The 22,653-nt window shown below is 50.8% G+C and overlaps 2 protein-coding genes across 3 annotated transcripts in view; one reads left to right on the plus strand and one right to left on the minus strand.

Moving 5' to 3' along the window:
* On the plus strand, window positions 1-19,972 carry ZNF142 (zinc finger protein 142). Of its 2 annotated transcripts, XM_032636815.1 has the most exons (8): window positions 1-311; window positions 3,063-3,662; window positions 4,746-4,910; window positions 5,823-6,647; window positions 8,814-8,991; window positions 9,734-12,635; window positions 13,272-13,377; window positions 15,066-19,972. In XM_032636815.1, the coding sequence occupies exons 1-8, from the start codon at window positions 32-34 to the stop codon at window positions 15,533-15,535; spliced, it is 5,526 nt and encodes a 1,841-aa protein (XP_032492706.1). In that variant the 5' UTR covers window positions 1-31; the 3' UTR covers window positions 15,536-19,972. The 2 variants fall into 2 exon arrangements, with proteins under 2 accessions (XP_032492706.1, XP_032492707.1); XM_032636816.1 differs by lacking the exon at window positions 3,063-3,662.
* PLCD4 (phospholipase C delta 4) overlaps window positions 17,206-22,653 on the minus strand; it is a 12,388-nt gene continuing 6,940 nt past the window's right edge. Inside the window, exons 6-11 of the mRNA XM_032636818.1 lie at window positions 21,108-21,281; window positions 19,435-19,591; window positions 18,983-19,099; window positions 18,581-18,753; window positions 17,894-18,029; window positions 17,206-17,563 (exon numbers count right to left, since the gene is read on the minus strand). Coding sequence (XP_032492709.1) covers window positions 17,244-17,563; window positions 17,894-18,029; window positions 18,581-18,753; window positions 18,983-19,099; window positions 19,435-19,591; window positions 21,108-21,281 — 1,077 coding nt within the window. The 3' untranslated portion in view covers window positions 17,206-17,243. The remainder of the gene's footprint in view (window positions 17,564-17,893; window positions 18,030-18,580; window positions 18,754-18,982; window positions 19,100-19,434; window positions 19,592-21,107; window positions 21,282-22,653) is intronic.

Consider the following 22,653-nt stretch of genomic DNA (forward strand, 5'->3'; position numbering starts at 1 on the left):
GTAAGAGGACATAGCACACAAGTTGGTGGTGATGACAGACCCTGTGTTGGACTCACAGCCAGCCAACAGCACTGGGGAGATGGATGGACTGTGCCCTGAGCTATTGCTGATCCCCCGACCTCTCTCTAACCGTGGACTCCTAGAGCCTGTCCAGAGCCCCTGTCCTTCTGGGAACCCTCCACCTTTGCCTGCTGACCCAGGCTGCCTGCTGGTAGAAACCACAGCAACTGAAGAGGACACAGAGAACATGGAGATCATTGTGGAAGCAGTAGCTGGAAACCTGTCCCCAGGTGCTCCTGGAGAGGCCCCAGGTACCAACACAGTTGCTAGCAGGCCAGTGAGACAAGCAACCCTGAGTTTTTGTCTGTGCTGTGTTTGATCGTTGTATATAAATATGATGAAGACACAAGGTAGCATCCTATTTTTATACTTAGAGATGTTGTAATTTGATTTGCAGTTGGTGAATGTTGATTGAAGTCTGGCGAGGTGGTGCACAACTTGTACCAAGCTCTTGGCAGTCTATCCCTGCGAGGGCTTCACGTCTGCTAGGCGGTAATCCAGAAGGGAAGACCTTTCTGACACCTCTGCCCAGTCCTTACTCCTATAGTCCTCAAGGATTCTTTTCTCCATGTTGACCCTCCCACCCAGGAACTGTAGCCAGGGATTAGGCAAAAGGCCCAGCCTCTCTCCACCACCCAGGGCTTGGCAGGGCTTCCTAGCAGTATTTCCCTGCTCTAGTTTCTTGCGGATAACATACTTAAATCACCCAAGGCATGCCATTAAGAGTGGGAGTTGAATAATTTATATTTACGTTAGAAGAAAGAGTCCTCCCTTTAATCTTCCTACATCTCAACTTCTTATTTTTAGGTAACTTCCCTGTTTTGTAACTGTCGTCTTCCAGCTACAGTTGTACCATTTTTCCTTGGTAGTGTACAAAGAATACTGGGAAAGATTAGCTAGTTTGATTGTATAATATTTCTAAACTTTGATGTGGTGAAAGAAATAATAAATAAATTAAAAAGGAACCTGGAAAAACATTTGCAATATATAAGAAAGAGTTAATATCTTTAAAATTCAAAGAGCTCCACAATAAGAAAAAGAAACAGTATTTTTTTAGAAAGGGAGAAAAGAAATCTATGTGCAATTTACCAAAGAAGAAATGAAAATAGTTAATAACCGTAAGTATATTAATCTCACTAACACACAAATTCCAGTTTAACTATAAGATGCCATTATTGTTTCTCAACTTTGGCAGAAATTAAGCAATTTTTATAAAACTAGTGTTGGTGAGGCTATGGGGGAAACAGACACTATCTTATAGTTTATAGAGTATAAATTAGCATAAGTTTTTGAAAGTCAATTTATCCATGAAACAAATTTTAAAAGACATGTACTCTGACCTAGTAGTTCCACTTCTAGGGATCTGTCCTATAGAAAGAGTCACACACATGCACAAGGATGCAGGAATAAGGATGTGTAGGGCAGCTTTATTTGTAATGGTTGGAAACAACCCAGATATCTATTAGTAAGAGCAAAATTTCATTTTGATTTACCCGTGCTCTGAAGTACCATGAACTGGACCAAAAAAATTAGGTAGATCTAAATGTCCTACTCATAGATAAAAATATCCTTGATATATAGCAAGTGAAAATAATTTTTTTAAATGCAAATATCCGGGGCTTCCCTGGTAGCACAGTGGTTACGAATCCGCCTGCCATTGCAGGGGACACAGGTTCGAGCCCTGGTCTGGGAAGATCCCATGTGCTGCGGAGCAACTAAGCCCGTGTGCCACAACTACTGAGCCTGCGCTCTAGAGTCCGGGAGCCACAACTACTGAAGCCTGTGCACCTAGAACCCATGCTCTGCAACAAGAGAAGCCACTGCAATAAGAAGCCCGCCCACCGCAACTAGAGAAAGCCCACGCACAGCAACAAAGACCCAAAGCCAAAAATAAATAAGTAAATAAACTTAAAAAAAAAAGCAAATTGCCAAAAAATGACCCCAAAAGGTCTGAAAGGATATAGACCAAACTATGTGTGTGAGGGTGGGAGGTGGTTATTCTTTATATAGTTCTGTTGTTGCACTGAATTTTTATTTAAACAAAAAATAATAAAGAGAAAAAGAAACACCAGAATAAATGTAGGGCAAACCTGGGCTCCACCATTAACAGGCATGGTGGCCTTAACCTTGCAGCATCCCAGGTCCCTCTTCTCATAGGGCAGTTGGAGGACCAAGCAAAAGTGTTTCCTAAGCCTTTCTTTGTCAAGGTCCTGCCAGTTGCTTAAGAAATGGCAGCAAGTGGAGCAACTAGACCCATGTGCCACAATTCCTGAGCCTGCGCTGTAGAGCCCGCAAGCCACAACTACTGAGGCCCACGCGCCTGGAGCCTGTGTTCCGCAACAAGAGAAGCCACCACAATGAGAAGCCCACATACCACAACAAAGAGTGGCCCCCGCTTGCTGCAACTAGAGAAAGCCCGAGCGCAGCAACGAAGACCCAATGCAGGCAAAAATAAATAAATAAATTGATTTAAAAAATAAAAATTATCAAAAAAAAAAAGAAATGGCAGCAATTCTTGTGAATGTGATCTGGCTCATCTCAGAAAGGATGTCCTCCATTTTATGAATTACTGTGCCTTTGAAAATCTCTTCACAGAATATAAAATAACGCTTTGTCATGTATATTGCAGATATTTTCCTCAGATTGTCGTTTTCTTCTTTTGGAAGTTTCTAAGTTTTTATTTGGGCAAAACATATCACCTTTTCTTAATGCTTTCTGGATTTGGTTAATACGTGTTATATTCACTTCACAAGTATTTATGAAGTACCTACTTTGTGCCAAGTATTGTGCAAGATACTGGGAATCCAAACACACGTGCAAGATAGACCATCTTTGACCTTAGGGGGCTTTAAAAATCAGACTTAAGGTGTAGAATCAGACTTAAGTCCACCTCCATTCCATGAATGTTAAAAGATTCACCTACATTTTCTACTGGTAAGTAACTCCTCTGAGTCTTGTTCCGTCTGATTCTGTGCCTTTCTCTGTCGGTCCTCTGCCTGCAGGTGTCCTGGTAAAGGTGGTGGAGGTGTACTTCTGTGAGCGCTGTGAGCAGAGCTTCGCAGAGCCCACTCTGCTGTCCCTGCACCAGTGCACTGAGACCGTTATACAGCCTGTGCAGGGCCTCGCTAGCCCCCCCTGCTCTGTAGAGCTGCCCCCCAGCAACCTCACTCTCCCTGGCCCTCTGCAGCGCCAGAGCCCACCAGATAGCCCCCTGCCATGCCCTGTGTGTAGACAGGAGTTTGCCCAGCCCCAGGCCCTGAAGAGCCACTTCAAGATTCACCGGGGCACTCCAGATGCCTTCTCCTGCCCAGAGTCTGGCTGTGTGTTCTCTGCTCAAGATCGCAAGGGTCTACAGCACCACCTGAGGCAGACCCACAGAGCGCTTCCCGTGCCCTGTTCTTTCCGGGGCTGCCCCCTGCTCTTCGGGAGCCAGCAGGGCATGGAGCTGCACCGGCAGGCCCATTACCCTTTCCACTGCAACCACTGCAGCTTCGTGGGCTCCAACATCAAACTCTTCCGGCAGCATCAGCGGAGTCACGGGGCCGGGACACAGGGAGAACTGTCTGCTGTTCAGGGTCTTCCATCTCAGGAGCTGCTGCCAGGTATGAGGCCAAGGACCCAGCAGTATCCTGCCTGGATTGCAGCTGCAATTGGTCTGTAGCAGAGGCAGTTGTTACTAATGCCATGAATGTAAGCCTGAATTGAAGAGAATCTGGAGTTAGTGGCTCAGGAGGACGGGATTATTGGCTGACGTGGGAAGGCATCTAGACACCCCGGACCAGGCAGAAAATATGGGACAAAGAGGAAGTCTTTGTCCATGACAATGAATGAAGTTTGGCTTGAGCTACACTGTGGCCTTGAAGTTACTTAACCAATGTCTCTTCTGAACCATTTCAGAACTTTCTGAGGGCAAAAGCTAAACTGCCCGTCAGTGGCTGTAGCCATTGGTAGAATGCCTGTAGACTCCCTGTTAGAGCAAGTGGGATTGGGCAGGAGAAGCTGGGGTTATTTTAAAAAGAAACCCTCAAGGGAGGTGGTGCTTCAATGATTCTTATTCCTCTTGGTCTCAGAAAGAGTGTGGGGTGAGCAGAGGAGCAGGAGGAAATAGAGAAACCAGGCCAGGAGAGGCCAGGGTTCTGATGAGAGAATTTGGCTCGCTAAGACTGATTTGTGCTCTGGTACAAAGAGAAGATTCCTCTTTCCTGGGAAAAAGTCATACATCTTTGCCTTACTGAGGCAGCTGCCTCTAACTGAGGGAGAGAAGGAATGGATTTGAGAGCACAGGATGTGATCCTGAATTGCTGAGTTGGGTTTCTCAGTAGAAGTTTAGAGGTCAGGGATGTTTGCCCACACTGAGCCACCAGCCATTAACCCTGGGGACCTGAGCCAGGGAAGTACAGTCTAGTCTGCCCATTCTCTACCTCTCTGCCCCCTCCCCCCACTGCAGTGACCTCAAAGATCTTGCCTTCAAGGGGTCGAGGTTGGTGTTATCTGAGGTTTGATTTACTTCAGACTGGAGCATCACTGACAGCTTAGCTCCTGGTCTTCCTATCCCTGTCTTGTGTGGGAGTAAATTAATATACTTAGAACCCCGGATTCCCTTATGCTAAATGGTGGGAGGTGAGAAGTACAGGCACTCAGCCCTGCATTGGCTCCTCTAGTCATCAAGCTCTTTGCATCTTCAGCTCTCAGAGTGTCCCCAGGAGAGGGAGAGCCTTCAGAGGAAGTAGGAGCACCCTTGCCTGGGCAGGAGTCAGCTGAAGAGGAGGACGTAGAGGAAGAAGAGGACAGTGGCAGCCAGAACTCACAGAAAGCCCTGGAGAAAGGCCAGGGGGCTCAGCAGTTGGAGGGTAATGATGTGATGGGGCTTGAACCTCTTGGTGGTGGGGAGGAACGGACTGTGGGGGGCGTGGTATTGAGGCTCTGGGGTTTGGTTTTCTGAGTTTTGGTTCAGATCCTTCCGTTCCTAACATTCCACTTTGACATGTCTAGTGGGAAAGTGATAAATGGGCACAGACCCTGGTGACACAGGGTAAGAGTAAATAGTTTGCTCTCGGGGCTGGTTTTCCCCAGGCAGAAAGCTCTTTTGTGAGGAGGGGGAGGGTGATATTCATAGTATGAAGATGCCAGGGGTTTTTGACTGGCGGCCTGTCTTGTCTGACATGGAGCCCCCTAAGGTTGTTTTTCTGAATCCTTGCTTCCCAGTTTACCATCTGAGGAGAACAGCATTTGAAACCCATCCCACAGGGAGCATATTTACCCGTCAGGTGACCAGGAAGGATCTGATTATATGTATTATCAACTCTCTATTCCCCCAGGGTTCAGAAGTAGGAGTACTTTACCTTCTCTTCCCTCTGCTCACTCCCTTTGGGGTTCTTTTCCTTCCAGCCAGCCCTCCAACCCCGCCTCCCCTCCGGGTCAAGGACAGGAAGAACAAGAATGCTCCATCAAGATTCTTCTTTTGAGCCTTTCTAAATAAAAGCTCAAGAATAGTGGGTGGCGGGGTGAAGCACTTCTTAAAGGTCACAGCAAGGTCAGAGAAGTCCTTGTGATTTTGTTTCTCTAAATACTTGAAGGACTTCTCTCTTCTTTGAGGCTACAAAGTTTGAGATGCTATTGTTTGGTTTCTTAGAAAGAAAGGAACAAGGCCATGCATGCATGCATAATTTGTCTGGGCAAATTGTGGTTCTCCCATTAACTGGCCAGCCCCTGACCTATCGAAGAATCTCACTCTTAACCCTCCCTGCCTTTCCCTCTCCCAGGAGCTGTGGCTTCTGGCACCGAGTCCCTCTTCAAGACCCACATGTGTCCAGAATGCAAGCGCTGCTTCAAGAAGCGGACCCATCTGGTGGAGCACCTACACCTCCACTTCCCAGACCCCAGTCTCCAGTGCCCCAACTGCCAAAAGTTCTTCACCAGTAAGAGCAAGCTCAAGACCCACCTGCTGCGGGAGCTGGGCCAAAAGGCCCACCGCTGCCCACTGTGCCACTATAGTGCAGTGGAGAGGAATGCCCTCAACCGCCACATGGCCAGCATGCATGAGGACATTTCCAACTTCTACTCAGATACCTATGCCTGTCCTGTCTGCCGGGAGGAGTTCCGCCTCAGCCAGGCCCTTAAGGAGCACCTCAAGAGCCACACCGCAGCAGCTGCGGCCGAGCCGCTGCCCCTTCGCTGCTTTCAGGAGGGCTGTAGCCACACGGCACCCGACCGCAAGGCCTTCGTAAAGCATCTGAAGGAGACCCACGGCGTGCGGGCCGTGGAGTGCCGCCATCACTCGTGTCCCATGCTCTTCGCCACAGCAGAAGCCATGGAGGCCCACCACAAAAGCCACTATGCCTTCCACTGCCCCCACTGTGACTTCGCCTGCTCCAACAAGCACCTGTTCCGTAAACATAAGAAGCAGGGCCACCCTGGCAGTGAAGAGCTGCGCTGCACCTTCTGCCCCTTTGCCACCTTCAACCCGGTGGCCTACCAGGACCATGTGGGCAAGATGCATGCTCACGAGAAGATCCATCAGTGCCCTGAGTGCAGCTTTGCTACCGCCCACAAGAGGGTGCTGATCCGCCACATGCTGCTGCATACTGGTGAGGTGGCTTCCACCCTTCCAACCGTGTAATAGTGGTGCTGATGGCAAACGGGAGCGTTCACTGTGTGCCAGACACCCGGAGGGCTTTGCGTACCTTGCGTAGGACTCATCTGACCTAGTGTTCCTACAGATAAATCTAGTATTTGCAGTTTACAAATAAGCCTTGAGTGTCACTCAGCTAGTAAAGTGGTCGGGCTAGGATTTGCGGCATGTGGGATCTTTTTAGTTGAGGCATATGAGATCTTTTAGTTGCTGGATGCGGGATCTAGTTCCCTGACCAGGGATGGAATCCAGGCCCCCTGCAGGGAGTGCAGAGTCTTAACTGGACCACCAGGGGAGTCCCGTGCCTCACCTTTAAAGCCCTGTCAGGTTCTGCCCACCCCTAATCAGGCATGGGTGGGTCAACACCCAGCCTGTTAAAGCAAAGAAACCCAGACCAGGACAGATACCTTCCTTTGCAGTTCAAGTTTTGTGATGTGCTGTGAGAGATAGCCGGTGAGGGAACTGAGCCATCCATATATATTATAGCCTTGAAAGCCGTGACACTGAAACATGATCACGTCTGGTGACCTGAAAGTTGCAGGGTTTTCAACTCAGGCTCTTAATTGGTTACCAGCATTACTGATGCTTTGAGTAAAAACGAAACCAGGCTTCCTGCTATAGCATCTTCCCATTTGTGATCTCTATGTAAGCATTGGTGGATTGACAAGACATTAAAAAATCTCATCAAAGATTCTTTAGTTTGGGAGGACAGTTTTTAGGCAGCTTGTGGCAAAGCCATTGTTGTTTCCATTAAACAGTTCATTTCTATACAGGCTTTAGTCACAAAATCTCATTTTTCTGAGGCTTCCTAAAACCTCACATCTATACAGGCATACTTTTTTTTATTACACTTTATTGTTCTTAGCAGATACTGTGTTTTATTCTAAGTCGAAGGTTTGTGGCAACCCTGCATTGTCAGGTGATAGTTAACATTTTTTAGCAATAAAGTATTTTTTTAATTAAGGTATGTACACTGTTTTGTTAGAATGTTATTGCACACTTAATAGACTACCGTGCAACGTGTGAATATAACTTTTACGTGTACTAGGAAACCAAAAAATTTGTGGGACTCGCTTTCTTGCGATAGTTGCTTTATTGTGGTGGTCTGGAACTGAACCCACCATCTCTCTGAGGTATGCTTGTGTAGTGCTTTATAGTTTTTTCATATATATTATCTCATTTAATCCATAATAACGATCTTGTAAGAAAGGCAGGTAAAGATGAGAAACGCTGAACATTTAAATGGCTTGTTTCAGGATCACACAGCTGGTATCAGAAGCAGAGCCAGAACACCACGTTGCTTGCCTTTCACCATAAGGAGAGGGGCTGAGTGGGTGGGCAGGGATAACAGGGAATGGTCCTGAAAGAACATGGCCCCAGCCTCACCTCTTAGCGCTAGGTCTCGACCAACGTACAGGGACAGCTTGTCATTGAGCCCTTTAATCTTCAGATCAGCCATGTGAGGTCAGTATTTTTGTTGCCCCCTTTTTGGAGACCAGGAAACTGAGACTTAGAGGGGTTAAGTGACCTGCCCGAGGACACACAGTAGTAAACTGGGATTTGAACCACTGCCTAATAGCTCTATGGTTTCTCTGTGCCTCAGCTTCTTCCTCAGTAAAATGGGGTAATAAAGGGCAGTTGTGAGGATTCAGTAAGAGAAGGCATTTTTATAAAGTGCTCAGAAAGGTGCCTGGCATGTAGTGAGCACAGTATAAATGTCGGCTATTAATATATTTAGTACTGTGTTGGACTCCGGAGTCAGAGTTGTTAACCACTGTGTTGTATTGCCTAATTTTTTCTCCTCCTCTTCCACAAAACTGGAACGAATTGGGCTAAGTGGAGCAGTTGGCCACTAGTGCCAATAAGCTGTATTACAAATCCAGAGTGGACTTTGAAGCTACTTTTGAAAAGCTAGGTCTTCACTTTCCCCCTACCTTCCTTGGTGTCAGGGTGGAAGAGTAGTCGTCCCAGAGGGCTGTGAGGCAGCATTGACTTTTGCGAATAGCACCTCAGCTTCCACTCCTGCTGGGCATCAGGGCGAGCCTGCTGGGGAGGACGGTCTGTCGCTCCCTCGGTCCGTGTCTGACTTGTGTTCCCTCCCCGCTCACCCCCATCCCCACAGGCGAGAAGCCACACAAGTGTGAGCTGTGTGACTTCACGTGTCGAGACGTGAGCTACCTGTCCAAGCACATGCTGACCCACTCTAACACCAAGGATTACATGTGCACCGAATGCGGCTACGTCACCAAGTGGAAGCACTACCTCAGCGTGCACATGCGGAAACACGCGGGCGACCTCAGGTATGAGCACATGCGTGCCTCCCTCCCTAACCCAATGACCTGGAGCTAAGCTAGCCGCCTCTCAAAGTCAGCTTCTGGCCCCATCTCTCTTCTGGCCCCAGAGAGACTCCTCCGCACGGCCCTCTGCTCCTGTCATCTCGGCTCCGCTGCCTCTAGCTGACCTCTGCCTGTGGCCTAGTGTGCACTGTGTGAGCTCTCTGGGCTCAGGGAAGGGGGTGTAGACCCAGAGTAGAGGCCCAGAGACTAAGGTGTCATTTGAGTTCTGAGTCCAGTCCTGGTGAATTAGATGGGCTACGCCTGTGGCTCCAATCCTGGCCACGTCCAAATCCAGGCAAGTTCCCCTCTGACCTGTGGGCACAGCTGGCTAGGGGGTTTCTCCGTGGCTTTCACGTCTCCGTGGGGGAGTGGGATCTAGGCACAGAAACCTGCCCCGTGGGGCTGTAGCCATGTCAGCTCCTCAGAAGTCCACAGAGGTTGACTGATTCATGATACCCTCCCTTTAGGAAGCAATGTAGAGTAGGAGGTAGAACACAAGCCCTGAAGCTAGACCATCTGCCCTTCGCTTCCTTTGTAACTCGAGGCAGGTTACTAACCTCTGTACCTTAGTCTCCTCACTAAGACGATTAAATTCGATGATGCACGCACAACGCTGAGTGCAGAGCTTGGCCCACAGTAGGTATTTATACAGTTTCTGGTAGTTGCTGTGATTAATTTATGATGGTGATTTTTCCCTCCTCACCAGATACCAGTGCAACCAGTGCTCCTATCGCTGCCACCGGGCTGATCAGCTGAGCAGCCACAAGCTGCGGCACCAGGGCAAGTCCCTGATGTGCGAGGTGTGCGCCTTCGCTTGCAAGCGGAAGTACGAGCTGCAGAAGCACATGGCTTCCCAGCACCACCCCGGCACGGCCGCCCCACTCTACCCCTGCCGCTATTGCAGCTACCAGAGCCGCCACAAGCAGGCCCTGCTGAGCCATGAGAACTGCAAGCACACCCGCCTCCGAGAGTTCCACTGTGCCCTCTGCGACTATCGCACCTTCAGCAACACTGCCCTCTTCTTCCACAAGCGCAAAGCCCACGGCTACGTGCCCGGGGACCAGGTCTGGCAGCTTCGCCATGCCATCCAGGAGCCAGAGGGAGCCGGGCAGTGCCCAACACCCCCACCAGACTCAGAGCCCTCAAGTCAGCTGTCTGCCCAGCCTGAGGGGCCGGACCATGACCCAGGGACGGTGGTGGACCCCGGCTTGGATCAGGCCCCGCCAGAGACCAGTGAGGAGGACAGTGCTGGGAAACAGGACGGCGGTGAGGTTCCCCAGGGGCATGACCTAGTTGGCAGCCCCAGTCCGGCGGAGGTAGATGAGGGAGGCTGCACGCTACACCTAGAGGCGCTGGGAGTGGAGCTGGAGCCTGTGGGCAACCCGCCCCTTGAGGAGATCACCGAAACAGCTCCTGTGGAGTTCAGGGCCCTGGATCCCTCAGGGCCTCTGAGACTGGAAGGGCCAGATGGAACTTTGACAGAGCTGTCTACCTTTGAAGGTGCTGAAGAGTCCATTCTGGAAAAGCCAGTCTCTGAGCCCCCTATAAATCCCCCTTCCTCAGAGGAGCCCCCTAACAGCTGGGTGGGAACCTTCAAGGCAAATCCACCCACTGAGACAGCACCCCTGCCCCAGTTCCCTGAATCAGAGTCATTACTCAAGGCCCTAAGGAGGCAGGACAAAGAACAGGCAGAGGCGCTGGTGCTGGAGGGGCGGGTTCAGATGGTAGTGATACAGGGAGAGGGGCGGGCTTTCCGCTGCCCACACTGCCCTTTCATCACCCGCCGGGAGAAGGCCCTGAATCTGCACTCCAGGACTGGGTGCCAGGGCCACCGAGAGCCCCTCCTCTGCCCTGAGTGTGGAGCCAGCTTCAAGCAACAGCGTGGCCTTAGCACCCATCTGCTGAAGAAGTGCCCTGTTCTCCTCAGAAAGAACAAGGGCTTGCCCAGACCAGATTCACCCATCCCTCTGCATCCTCAGCCCCCGGGCACGCCGGCCTCAGAGGATGCAGCAGGTAGGAAGCCCCCACCTGCACCATTAGAAGTAGAGATCACACTCCCAAAAGATGCTCCTTCCAAGCTTCCTGGGGAGCCAGAAAACATAGAGGAGCCTGTTGCCACACTCTCTGGCTCCACAGTCCCTCCTGCAGAAGACTCCTCGCCCACAGAGGCCCCTGAGAAGTTCCACTTTGAGCAGGGCAAGTTTCACTGCAACTCATGCATGTTCCTTTGCTCTCGGCTTTCCTCCATTACCTCTCACGTGGCTGAAGGCTGCCGGGGCGGACGTGGCGGACGTGGCGGGAGAGGAAAGCGAGGCGCCTCCCAGACCCAGCCTATTGTGTCCCTGCTGAGCAGCAGGGACTCTGCTCCCCTGAGCAGTGGGAGTGCAGAGCGCAGCCCTGGTGATGGGGATGCAGCTCTGGTTCCAAAGCAGAAGGGGGCTCGCTTCTCCTGCCCGACGTGTCCCTTTAGCTGCCAGCAGGAACGGGCCCTGAGGACTCACCAGGCCCGGGGCTGCCCCCTTGAGCAGTCTGGAGAGCTGCGCTGTGGCCTCTGCCCATTCACCGCTCCTGCTGCTGCTGCCCTGAGGCTCCACCAGAAGCGGAGGCACCCCGCCGCAGCCCATGGCCCCCGGCCCCCTCTTCAGTGTGGGGACTGCAGCTTCACCTGTAAACAGAGCCGGTGCCTACAGCAGCACCGGCGGCTGAAGCATGAGGGGGTGAAGCCACATCAGTGTCCTTTCTGTGACTTTTCCACCACCAGACGGTACCGGTTAGAGGCTCACCAGTCCCGACACACAGGTGTTGGCCGCATCCCCTGCAGCTCCTGTCCCCAGACATTTGGTACCAACTCAAAACTGCGCTTGCACCGGTTGAGGGTACACGACAAAACACCCACCCACTTCTGTCCACTCTGTGACTATAGTGGCTACCTTCGCCATGACATCACTCGCCACGTTAACAGTTGCCACCAGGGCACCCCAGCCTTTGCCTGCCCCCAGTGTGAGGCCCAGTTCAGCTCTGAGACAGCACTCAAGCAGCATGCTCTGCGCCGGCATCCCGAGCCTACGCCCCCTGTCCCTGGCTCGCCCGCAGAGGCCACTGAGGGCCCACTGCACTGCTCCCGCTGTGGGCTGCTGTGCCCCAGCCCTGCCAGCCTGCGAGGGCACACCCGGAAACAGCACCCACGGCTCGAATGTGGGGCCTGTCAGGAGGCCTTCCCCAGCCGGCCGGCATTGGACGAGCACCGAAGGCAGCAGCATTTCAGCCACCGCTGCCAGCTCTGTGACTTTGCTGCCCGGGAACGGGTGGGCCTGGTGAAGCACTACTTGGAACAGCACGAGGAGACTTCAGCAGCGGCGTCCTCAGCTGGGGATGCTGGCCAGCCCCCTCTGCGCTGCCCTTTTTGTGACTTTGCGTGCCGCCATCAGCTGGTGCTAGATCACCACGTGAAAGGGCACGGGGGCACCCGGCTCTACAAGTGCACTGACTGTGCTTACAGCACCAAGAACCGGCAAAAGATCACCTGGCACAGCCGCGTCCACACTGGGGAAAAGCCCTACCGCTGTCACCTCTGTCCCTATGCCTGTGCTGACCCCTCTCGCCTCAAGGTAAGGTCAGAGGCTAGGGGGTCTGGGAATGGAAGGAATGCAGGCTGCGGAGTTAAACTACCTGGGTTCTTTAATCCTGACTCTTCTGAAAATTAGCTCTGTGACTTTGGTCAAGTCCCTTAACTTCTCCAAACCTCAGATCCTCATCTGTGAAGAGGGGATAATACTTCATAGGGTTGCTACAGAGATAAAATTCCACAATACATGCTTGTCATGTGATAAAGGCGTATAATAGGTTGTAGATAACCTAGATGATAACAGCTGACATTTACTGAGTACTTACACTGTATGTCGGACACTAATTTTAATCCTTTCAAAAATATGAGATATACTTTTACTGTTTCCCATTTTCCAGATTAATAAACTGAGAATTAGGGGTAAGGTTGCCCAAAGACACAGCTGATAAGTGGCAGAGGTGAGATAGGGCAGACCTGGGGTCGGCCGAATGGGTTAGGGTTGCGTCAGAGTGACTGGCCTTGGAGACCTGACTGGCAGTGGGGGAGAATGGGTAGGATCGGTGCAGGGAACAGGATTATCTGCCAACAGTTTCTCTGCCTGCTTGCTCTATTTCCACATCCAGTGAGTACCAAAGGGTACACATTTTCTGGGTGTACTCTTTGCTCTTCCCTCCTCCAGTACCATATGCGGATTCACAAGGAGGAGCGGAAGTATCTGTGCCCTGACTGTGGCTACAAGTGCAAGTGGGTCAACCAGCTCAAGTACCACATGACCAAGCACACAGGTGAGTCTGCATGGTTTTGACAGGCCTGAGGGGTTCCCCTGTGCCCTAGCACACCCAGCCTCCCTGAGGTGGTGTATGTCCTTACTCAGATTCGGGGTGCACAGCTGTATTCACATCAAGGGTAGTAGGTAGACTGAAAAGCCAGAATAGCTTCCCAACCCACTGAAAGCCTATCAGAATCAGGACAGAGGTGAACCTGAGAGTCTGGACATGTGTACTTTGCGAAAGCTTCGTGGGGTTTTATGGCACAAGGTCACCCACCTCCGGTTGAGGACCTCCAACTCAAACATGAGTGACTGAGCAGGTCTGCCTGGTCCCTACAGAGACAGGATGGAACTATCATGAGTGAGGAGGAGAAAGTAGAGGGTTCAGCTGTTATTTGTTTGTTTGTTTGTTTATTTATTTATTTATTTTGGCTGATTTGGGTCTTTATTGCTGCGCACAGGCTTTCTCTAGTTGCAGCGAGCAGCGGCTACTCTTCGTTGCGGTGCGAGGGCTTCTCATTGTGGTAGCTTCTCGTCTTGCGGAGCACAGGCTCTAGGCGTGGGCTCAGAAGTTGTGGCTTATGGGTTCCAGAGCGCAGGCTCAGTAGTTGTGGCGCATGGGCTTAGTTGCTCCACGGCATGTGGGATCTTCCCAGACCAGGGCTTGAACCTGTGTCCCCTGCATTGGCAGGGGGATTTTTAACCACTGTGCCACCAGGGAAGTCCCTCACCTATTTTTTTTTGTTTTGTTTTTTTTTAAAGAATCAGAGGCCCCATACAGTATTATCAAGATGACTGTGGGCTTTTTTTTTTTTTTTTTTAAGAAGTTGTTGGGGGTAGGAGTTTATTAATTAATGTATTTATTTTTGCTGTGTTGGGTCTTCGTTTCTGTGCAAGGGCTTTCTCTAGTTGTGGCAAGCGGGGGCCACTCTTCATTGTGGTGTGCGGGCCTCTTACTGTCGTGGCCTCTCTTGTTGTGGAGCACAGGTTCCAGATGTGCAGGCTCAGTAGTTGTGACTCACGGGCCTAGTTGCTCCGCGGCATGTGGGATCCTTCCAGACCAGGGCTCGAACCCGTGTCCCCTGCATTAGCAGGCAGATTCTCAACCACTGCGCCACCAGGGATTCCCCCCTCACCTGTTTTAACTTGTCTTTTTTTTTTTTCTCCTGGGTACAGTCCATGAACCACAGGTTCTCAGAGAAGGGTTAATGATGGTGTGCCTGTGATTGTTGTATATGGCCCCCCCCAAGTAAAGGAATTAACCAGATGCATTTCAAGGCCCTCTGCCTCTACCCCTTCTTTTGCCTCTCCCACTTCCCCCTTAAGCATTTTCTTTTACTTCTTGTGTTGAACAAGGGATCCATTTCAATGGATTCCCAGTTCCATGAGTATTCCATGACCAAAAAGGGGTGGGAGTTCCCCATGTAGAAACCCTGTCATATTTGAGTATTTATTGCTGTCAGTTGGCTACTTAGGGGTCCAGTTAGTTACCGGCATCCATCGAGCACCCGCTGTATACAAGGGGCTATGTTGGGAATAGGACACACCAATGTCAGACAGGATTGGAACATTCCAAAGACATGGTCCTTAGGTTGCTGCTTGTGTTCCTTATGTCCCAGGATCACAGTGACTCCTCTGGTCCACTGATCCTTGTTCCACCTCCTTCAGTGGTGATGTGTTCCCTGTCCTTGCCCTGTCCTACAGGACTGAAGCCATACCAGTGTCCCGAGTGTGAGTACTGCACGAACAGGGCCGACGCACTGCGCGTGCACCAGGAGACGCGGCACCGGGAAGCACGAGCCTTCATGTGTGAGCAGTGCGGCAAGGCCTTCAAGACACGCTTCCTGCTGCGCACCCACCTCCGCAAGCACAGCGAGGCCAAGCCCTACGTGTGCAACGTGTGCCACCGTGCTTTCCGCTGGGCCGCTGGCCTGCGCCATCACGCCCTCACCCACACCGACCGCCACCCTTTCTTCTGCCGCCTCTGCAGCTACAAGGCCAAGCAGAAATTTCAGGTGGTCAAGCACGTGCGCAGGCACCACCCTGACCAGGCTGACCCAAACCAAGGCGTGGGCAAGGACCCCACCACGCCCACGGTGCACCTACATGACGTGCAGTTGGAGGATCCCGGCCCCCCTGCTCCTGCTGCTCCCCCCACTGGACCTGAGGGCTGAGGGCCTCCCCCACCTCCCAACAAGAAGAGGGTGTGGGCCCAGGTGTGCAGACTGGACCCAGAGCTAGCCTGAGGAGCTCAGGGCCAGAGGAAAGGCTTGGCTTCAGGGTGTCAGAGAGGCTGGAACCCTCCTGGGACTCTGGCTGTAGTACTTGGAAGTTGATATAAGAGAGACCTGGACCACAGATTGACTTCTGTTGAGGCACATTGTGTTTTTAACCCGTGAGTTCCTAATCTCTTCACCATCACTCCACCAGATCCCTGGCTATAAGATCGTGGTTTACCCATTTCATCTTCTCTTTCCTTCTTACTACGTCAAGTCCTATTTTCTTTCAGCATCCTCAGAACAGTTGTATCTAACCGCATGTGCTGTTGTGCCCACTGCTCTATAAAGCATGGTTAAATGATTAGTAGCTTATATAGACTCGTCCAAGTCCCTGACTTAACACTGCCAGGCTGTCATCTTAGTCTGCCCTGCCCCCTCTCAGGCCTCTGTCTCTCCTTTGTCTCCTTCCATCTTCACTGAGCGATTGATTCTGAAACGCCCAGGTCTGCCTTCTCTCTGTTCTCAAGCCTGAATCAGCCCTTGCCCTGCTCCCTATTTCTGAGTCCCTTTGTCTACCTGTAGAGGGAGGATTGCCACCCACTAAGCCTCCTCGTGGAAGCAGCTTTAATTCGGCACTGTCCTGACTGGCTTAGCTGCTGCACTAGAGTTAAAGCACAAGGATAGGGTGAAAGACAGACAACTGGGAAGGTAAATCTCTAACCCAGGATTCTGTCAGTGCCTCACAGTGACTGTATAATTAATCATCTAAACTGGGACACACTGGGAAAATTGAAGAGGGTACTATTAATAATTATGCTGACACCAGACATAAACCCGGACTATTCCGGGCATACTCTTTAGGAGGGCTGGGATCACATAACTCTTTGTCTCCTCGTTTTGCCCTGTCCCTTAGAAGCCATACTTGTAGTAAGTGCAGGGGGGGCCCTGGAAACCCTATTTTTCCACCTTTTCCCTATCCCAAATGTCCCCCAACCCTCATATCTCCCCTTCTTGCCCAACAATGAGAGACTGTACTCAAGCCAAATTGAGAGAGAAGCTCTATTTATACCAGAGGGGCTAGGGAGCAGCAGTCCAGTGGAGACTCTGAGGGCTGCGTAGTGTTCTCTCGACAGTCGTCATACAGCCTTGGGGTCAGATCTCCTTCCCCAGCCTTTGCCTGGGGACCCTTGGGGCTTGATTTGTCATTCCCTTGGCTCTGGACTTTGAGGAAGTTAGAGGTGGAGGAGATAGTGCCTCTGAGGGTTTGTCTGCCCCAAGCCCTTCTCTGGATTTCTAGTTGCAATCTGCCTTTGAGCCAGAGTTGGTGTGAAAGTGTAGTCCTAGATCTGGGTATGGTATTGAACCTATAGCAAGAGGAAGGAAGGAAGGAATTCCAGTGTAGAGTGTGCAGAGGGTAAGGACAGGAATGATACCAAAGGCTGGTGAAAACGAAGAAAGGGAAAAGAAAGAAAGTGAAAAATCAGGTCCTAGATTTGCTTGTCAGGAAGGATGAAGTAATTTTGTGCCTAGGAATGCACAGTCCAAAGCTTGGTTTTCACCACCTCTGTTTGCTTTCTGGAGCATCCTTCCAGGCCTTTCTTACCGTCTAAAGCCGATGTACCCACTCTTCCCGTGAAGTGCCCACCTTAAGATTCAACCCCCTCTAGCCCTTCCCGGGTGCAGATGTGCACGAAGATGGAGGCTGGATGGAGGCTGATGCCATCCTTGGAGAGCAAGTGTATATGGCGGTAACCTGGAAAGGGGGGCGGGGGACAGTATTAGGAAGGCAGCCCAGAGCTGGGGTGCGGGCCAGGGGTGGGAGGACTGGCTCACCTTGTTGCATGCAGTTCCAAGGCAGGGTGTACTGACCAATGAAATCGTTTCGGGATTTCCAGTCATAGTCTTTTACCACAAAACGCAGCAGGGCCAGTTCAGGTACCAGGACCCGGAAGCACAGTGTCTGCCCCCAGTATGGATTAAAACCTGAGTGGGGGAGGGTAAGTGAGGGAAGAAATGAAGGAACAGACATTGTTGACCATGTTGGGTTGCTTTCCCCATGTTCTCTCGCTTAATTTTCATAGCATTTTACAAGTGAGGAGATTGAGTGGGTAAGCAGTTTGCTTAGTCACTGGAGCTTGTGAGAGGCCTGGCTTCAGACCCAAGATGTCCCAAGTCCTTATTCTTTGTCCGGTTCCACACTGCCTCCCATGAAGGTGGCGGGAGGGGTGATGGACTGTGCTTAATGGAGGGCTGGATGGTAGGAAAACAACAGCCATGCTCCTCCCACTTTCCCCGAGCACTGCCCAGTCTCACCATTGTTCTCCACGTAGCTGGTCTCTTGCCGGGTTGTGTCCTGGCGGATGCCAAAGATCTCCACTCTTACCAGTGGATCCACAATGGACTCCTCCTTGGTCTTGTCCACTTTGGGTAGTTGCTGCCCACTGATTACCTGCAACCAGAGCTCTGGAACCTCACTAGTTCCTGCTCAGCCCAGCCCCCGTCCAGCTCTCACACCCTTGCGGGGGAGACACAGGACCTTGCACTATAGCTTTGGGGTTTGCAAAGCTAATTCTCATGGGTAATATATTCTAGTACCTCACCTGCTATTTAAAATGCATCCAAGTAGAAATTTAGCAAGGTTTGAAAGTAGGTATTTTATGACAGCAGCCCTTCTATAGCACTTACTATGCCCTAGGCACTGTTGTAAGCACTTCAGATTAACTAATCACAACAGCCCTGAGAGGTAGGCAGTATTGTTACCCCAGTTTTGCAGGTGAGGAGACTAAGGTTAAAGGAGTTTGCCTAACGTTACACAACTAGTAAATGGGTTTGAACCTAGGCAACTGGCTCCAAAGTCCATGCTGCCTCATGAGGAACTTTTCCCCCATTACACTCCTGTCAGTCCTAGCCACCCACCCCTCACCCCTTCCACCCACCACCCCCCCTGGCTTCTATCCCAGTGATCCCAGTTTCTCCCAATGGTTTCTCTTTCCATTATACCTGGATTAGGAGGGTCTGGGCTTTGAACGGACTGATGGGCCTCTCAGGGTGGAAGGAACTCTGGGCGTCACGCAGGAAGTCTGGCTTCAGCACGTAGCCGGAGCCAGCATTCTGACGGAAGAGCCCATCACACAGGTCCATCTCAAGCCCCGCAGTCTGCATATTCAGAGCCACTGAGGGCCCGGGGAGAAAAGGAAAGATTCACCGTGGGGGCCATCCAGCCCATCTTGCATGGAGCTAGACAGACATATTGGGTGTAAAAGGGCTGCAGAGAACACGATGGAGAGCATCCTCAGCCTAGCCCTCCTCTCGGAGCACTCCCTGGCCCCGTTGCCACCCAGGGACTGACTTCCCACCCGTAGCTCTTCCACTCGCTCTTCCCTGTCCCTACTGCCCCCTCACCCATCTGGCAGCCTGCATTCCAGAACTCCTGGGGGTTGTAGTTGGATGAATCTGTCCTCAGGCCGCTGGGATATACGCGGCTTAACTGCCAGGTATTGTGCAGCACAAACTCATTGCCTGCAAAGAGGGTGTGGGTGGGGAGATGGTAGTGGGTGGGGTGGATCCTCCCACTTCCCTGGTCTCAAGGACCCTGCCCACCCACTTCATTCTTTGCAGCATCTCCTAAGGCTGTGCCTATCTCTCCTCCATGCAGACCATCTCCCACACCTGTCTTACTCTTAGAGCCTTGAGCCCACTGTTAATACTCCCATCCCCGTACCCGGTCTGAGGAGTTCCTTGGCTCCACCATCCCTCCTTCGCTCCCTCATCCTCTTGGGACTCATCTGCCTGCCCATCAGACCTGACCCTAACCCATCCCAGTTCCTTCCACGTCCCTCCCTCTTGGTCCTGACCAGCCTCCTTGATGAGGCTCTTGGCCTTGGCTTCAGAGAAAGATGATGTCTCATAGAAGCGGTAGTGCTCCCTCGAATGAGTGAAGCTGTAGAATGTGACAGCCTTCAAGTAGACAACCAGGGCAGAGAGGGATGGACATAAGATGGGCTTGGATTTCTGGAAAAGGAGAAAGTAGAGAGGAAGATGGAATTGAACCATTAGCAATCTGAGAGGGAAGAAGCCACTGGCCAAGATCTGAACTTCTCCACCCAACCTAAGGCTCTGCCCACTGCCTCCCCATTGTATTCTCCCTCCTGCCTCACCTGCTTTGGAAAGAGAAGGAACCCAGGCTTGGAAATAGGAGCCTGGGACATAATCTGACAACACATAGGCGGACACAACAGTGGGCACATCACAACCTGAGGATGGGAATGGCAATAAAGGCAGTCTATGTATACTGATGGGATCAGTTTCAGCCTCTGGGCTTGAAGGATTACTTTGTAAGTAACAGGTTTTTAATTTATTATTATTATTATTAAACAGATGTCATACTCCCTACCTCTCATCTTTTAAAACAAATAAGTAATTTTTTATCAAAACGCACATGAGGGCTTCCCTGGTGGCGTAGTGGTTGAGAGTCCACCTGCTGATGCAGGGGACGCAGGTTTGTGGCCCAGTCCAGGAAGATCCCACATGCCGCGGAGTGGCTGGGCCTGTGAGCCATGGCCGCTGAGCCTGCACGTCCGTAGCCTGTGCTCCGCAACGGGAGAGGTCACGACAGTGAGAGGCCCGCGTACCGCAAAAAAAGAAAAAAAAAAAAAAATGCACATGAGCCCAGACAGATACGTCAAGGTATGCAGATGGTCATGGAAATCACACCTGGAAGGATGTGAGAGTCCTAGAGTAATATCTATAGATTTTTCTCCTGAATTCCCATTTCCATCCCTGGGCATGGGAGCAGGTTAGACAACACAGCTCCAGAGAGAACAGGATAAGCTAGAAGTCATCTGAGCCAAGCAAATGCACAGAAGAGAGAAATGCGGACTTCAGAGCAGGATCTCGGTGGTCCCACAAGTGGTGCCCCTTCCCCACAGGATCTCGGTGGTCCCACCAGTGGTGCCCCTTCCCCACCTCTTCCTGCTCCTCCTCTGGCTATTTCTGATCCCTCTTCAGACTCACCTTTTCCAAGAAGCTTTCTCTAACTAAGCCCACTTTAGTTGAGGTCACAGCAGTCACTCTAGTAAGCCCTACTTACCCAATATAACACACACACGCACGCATGCACGCATGTACCCATCAGTGGTTTTCGAACTAGCCTTCAAGGAGACTGGGAAGTAGTACAAAGATGTCTCAGAAGTCACCTGGGAGACCCAGGAGAGAGCCACAGGGGTGCTTCAACCAGGAGGGCTCTGCATTTATCTATTTTGTACACTGAGCTTCCATATAAGATTTCATTAAAAAAAAAAGATTTCACAGCCCAAAGAAGTTGGAAAGCCACTGCAATGTACCTATATATGGCAATCTATATAGTGATGCTATGTACGCATTCTTATGCCTCTTTCATTGGAGGCAAGGAGCATTTTGCTCCTTGGCCCTCCACCCTGTCTGTCTCCAGTCTCTTCACATGCGGGCTCTCAGCTAGTGGTACCACCTGATCAAATGCCAGAGCAGAAAGACCACTCTCCTGGCCTACCTTCTTTTTGTCCTTACTGCGAGGGCTCAACTCCTGGGGCTCAGACTCCATCTGGGCCTCCAGCTGCAGCTCAGCCTCCTCCAGTTCAGACTCTGGCTCCTCCTCCTCTTCCTCAAGATCCTCCTCAAGCGTTTTTAACTTCTTTCCCTTCACAAGGATCTTCCTCCGAAGCTCCTAGGGGACAAAAATGAGGGGGCCTGTCTACCTATCTCGTCTGGAACCCTCCTGGGGGTCATGCAGGTCCCGCTGCTCTCAAAGGCACAGGAAGTGAGTGAGTGGTCAGAAGTTCCCACAGGAAGGCTTCTTGATACATACAACAGGGATTTCCTATTAAGCGAACCTGTAACATCCCTATCCATAAGGAAAAAAATACATGCAGACCCCTACCTCACATTTGACACATGAAGATTCCTCACAGATTAAAGATTTACATGTAAATATAAAGAACATAAGAGTATTAGAAGAAAATACAGAATCTTTCTGAATAACCTTAAGGTGGTAAAGCCTTTAAAAACATGAGATGGGGCTTCCTTGGTGGCGCAGTGGTTGAGAGTCCGCCTGCCGATGTTCGTGCCCCGGTCGGGAAGATCCCACATGCCGCGGAGCGGCTGGGCCCGTGAGCTGTGGCTGCTGAGCCTGCGCGTCCGGAGCCTGTGCTCCGCAACGGGAGAGGCCACAACAGTGAGAGGCCTGCATACCCCCCGCAAATAAATAAATAAAAACATGCGATGAAAACTCACAAGACATAAAAATAATTGGCAGATTTGACTACATAAAGATGAAAAATCTCTGAAGATGTTATAATGACAAAAAGAAAAAGTAGACTGCAGGGGCAGTTCCCTGGTGCTCCATTGGTTAGGACTCCGCAATTTCACTGCTGTGGCTGGGGTTCATTCCCTGGTCTGGGAACTAAGATCCTGCAAGCCGTGCAGCGCGGCCAAAAAACAAAAGGAAAATAGACTGCAAAAAAAAAAAATTTTTCCAAAACATTATCTTTAACATTTAAAAATTTGTTATATATCAATAAAAATTATAAACCCTGGGCTTCCCTGGTGGCACAGTGGTTGAGAGTCCGCCTGCTGATGCAGGGGACGCGGGTTTGTGCCCCGGTCTGGGAAGATCCCACATGCCACGGAGCGGTTGGGCCCGTGAGCCATGGCCGCTGAGCCTGCGCGTCCGGAGCCTGTGCTCCGCAACGGGAGAGGCCACAACAGTGAGAGGCCTGCGTACGGCAAAAAAAAAAAAAAAAAGAAAATATATATATATGAAAAGACATTCATGATATATATTGATATTATATGTGAGATATAAAAGGGGTGGAAAGGATGATCCCATTCACGTTTTTAAAAATGTGACCATATATACACATATATGTCTATATAAGCATTTAGAAAATCTTTTGGCAGCTGTTATGGGAGAGGCTGAGATTATGGTGGGGGGGCTAGGCTATAATTATGAACTATCAGGAAAAAAAGATTTTCCATTAAAAAAATAAAGTAAATAAATGCCTTTAAATTTAGAGAACTTTACCTAGAATTCTGTTAAA

Source organism: Phocoena sinus, chromosome 7, assembly GCF_008692025.1.
Source record: "Phocoena sinus isolate mPhoSin1 chromosome 7, mPhoSin1.pri, whole genome shotgun sequence".
NCBI lineage: Eukaryota > Metazoa > Chordata > Mammalia > Artiodactyla > Phocoenidae > Phocoena > Phocoena sinus.

What these genes read in the sequence shown, in the direction of transcription:
- ZNF142 (XM_032636815.1), top strand. Translation starts at nt 32, where the DNA reads ATGACAGACCCTGTGTTGGACTCACAGCCAGCCAACAGCACTGGGGAG. An exon ending in TGCTCCTGGAGAGGCCCCAG is followed by an intron (nt 312 to 3,062) that starts GTACCAACACAG and finishes CTCTGCCTGCAG; the next exon opens with GTGTCCTGGTAAAGGTGGTG. An exon ending in CTGACCCCTCTCGCCTCAAG is followed by an intron (nt 12,636 to 13,271) that starts GTAAGGTCAGAG and finishes TCCCTCCTCCAG; the next exon opens with TACCATATGCGGATTCACAA.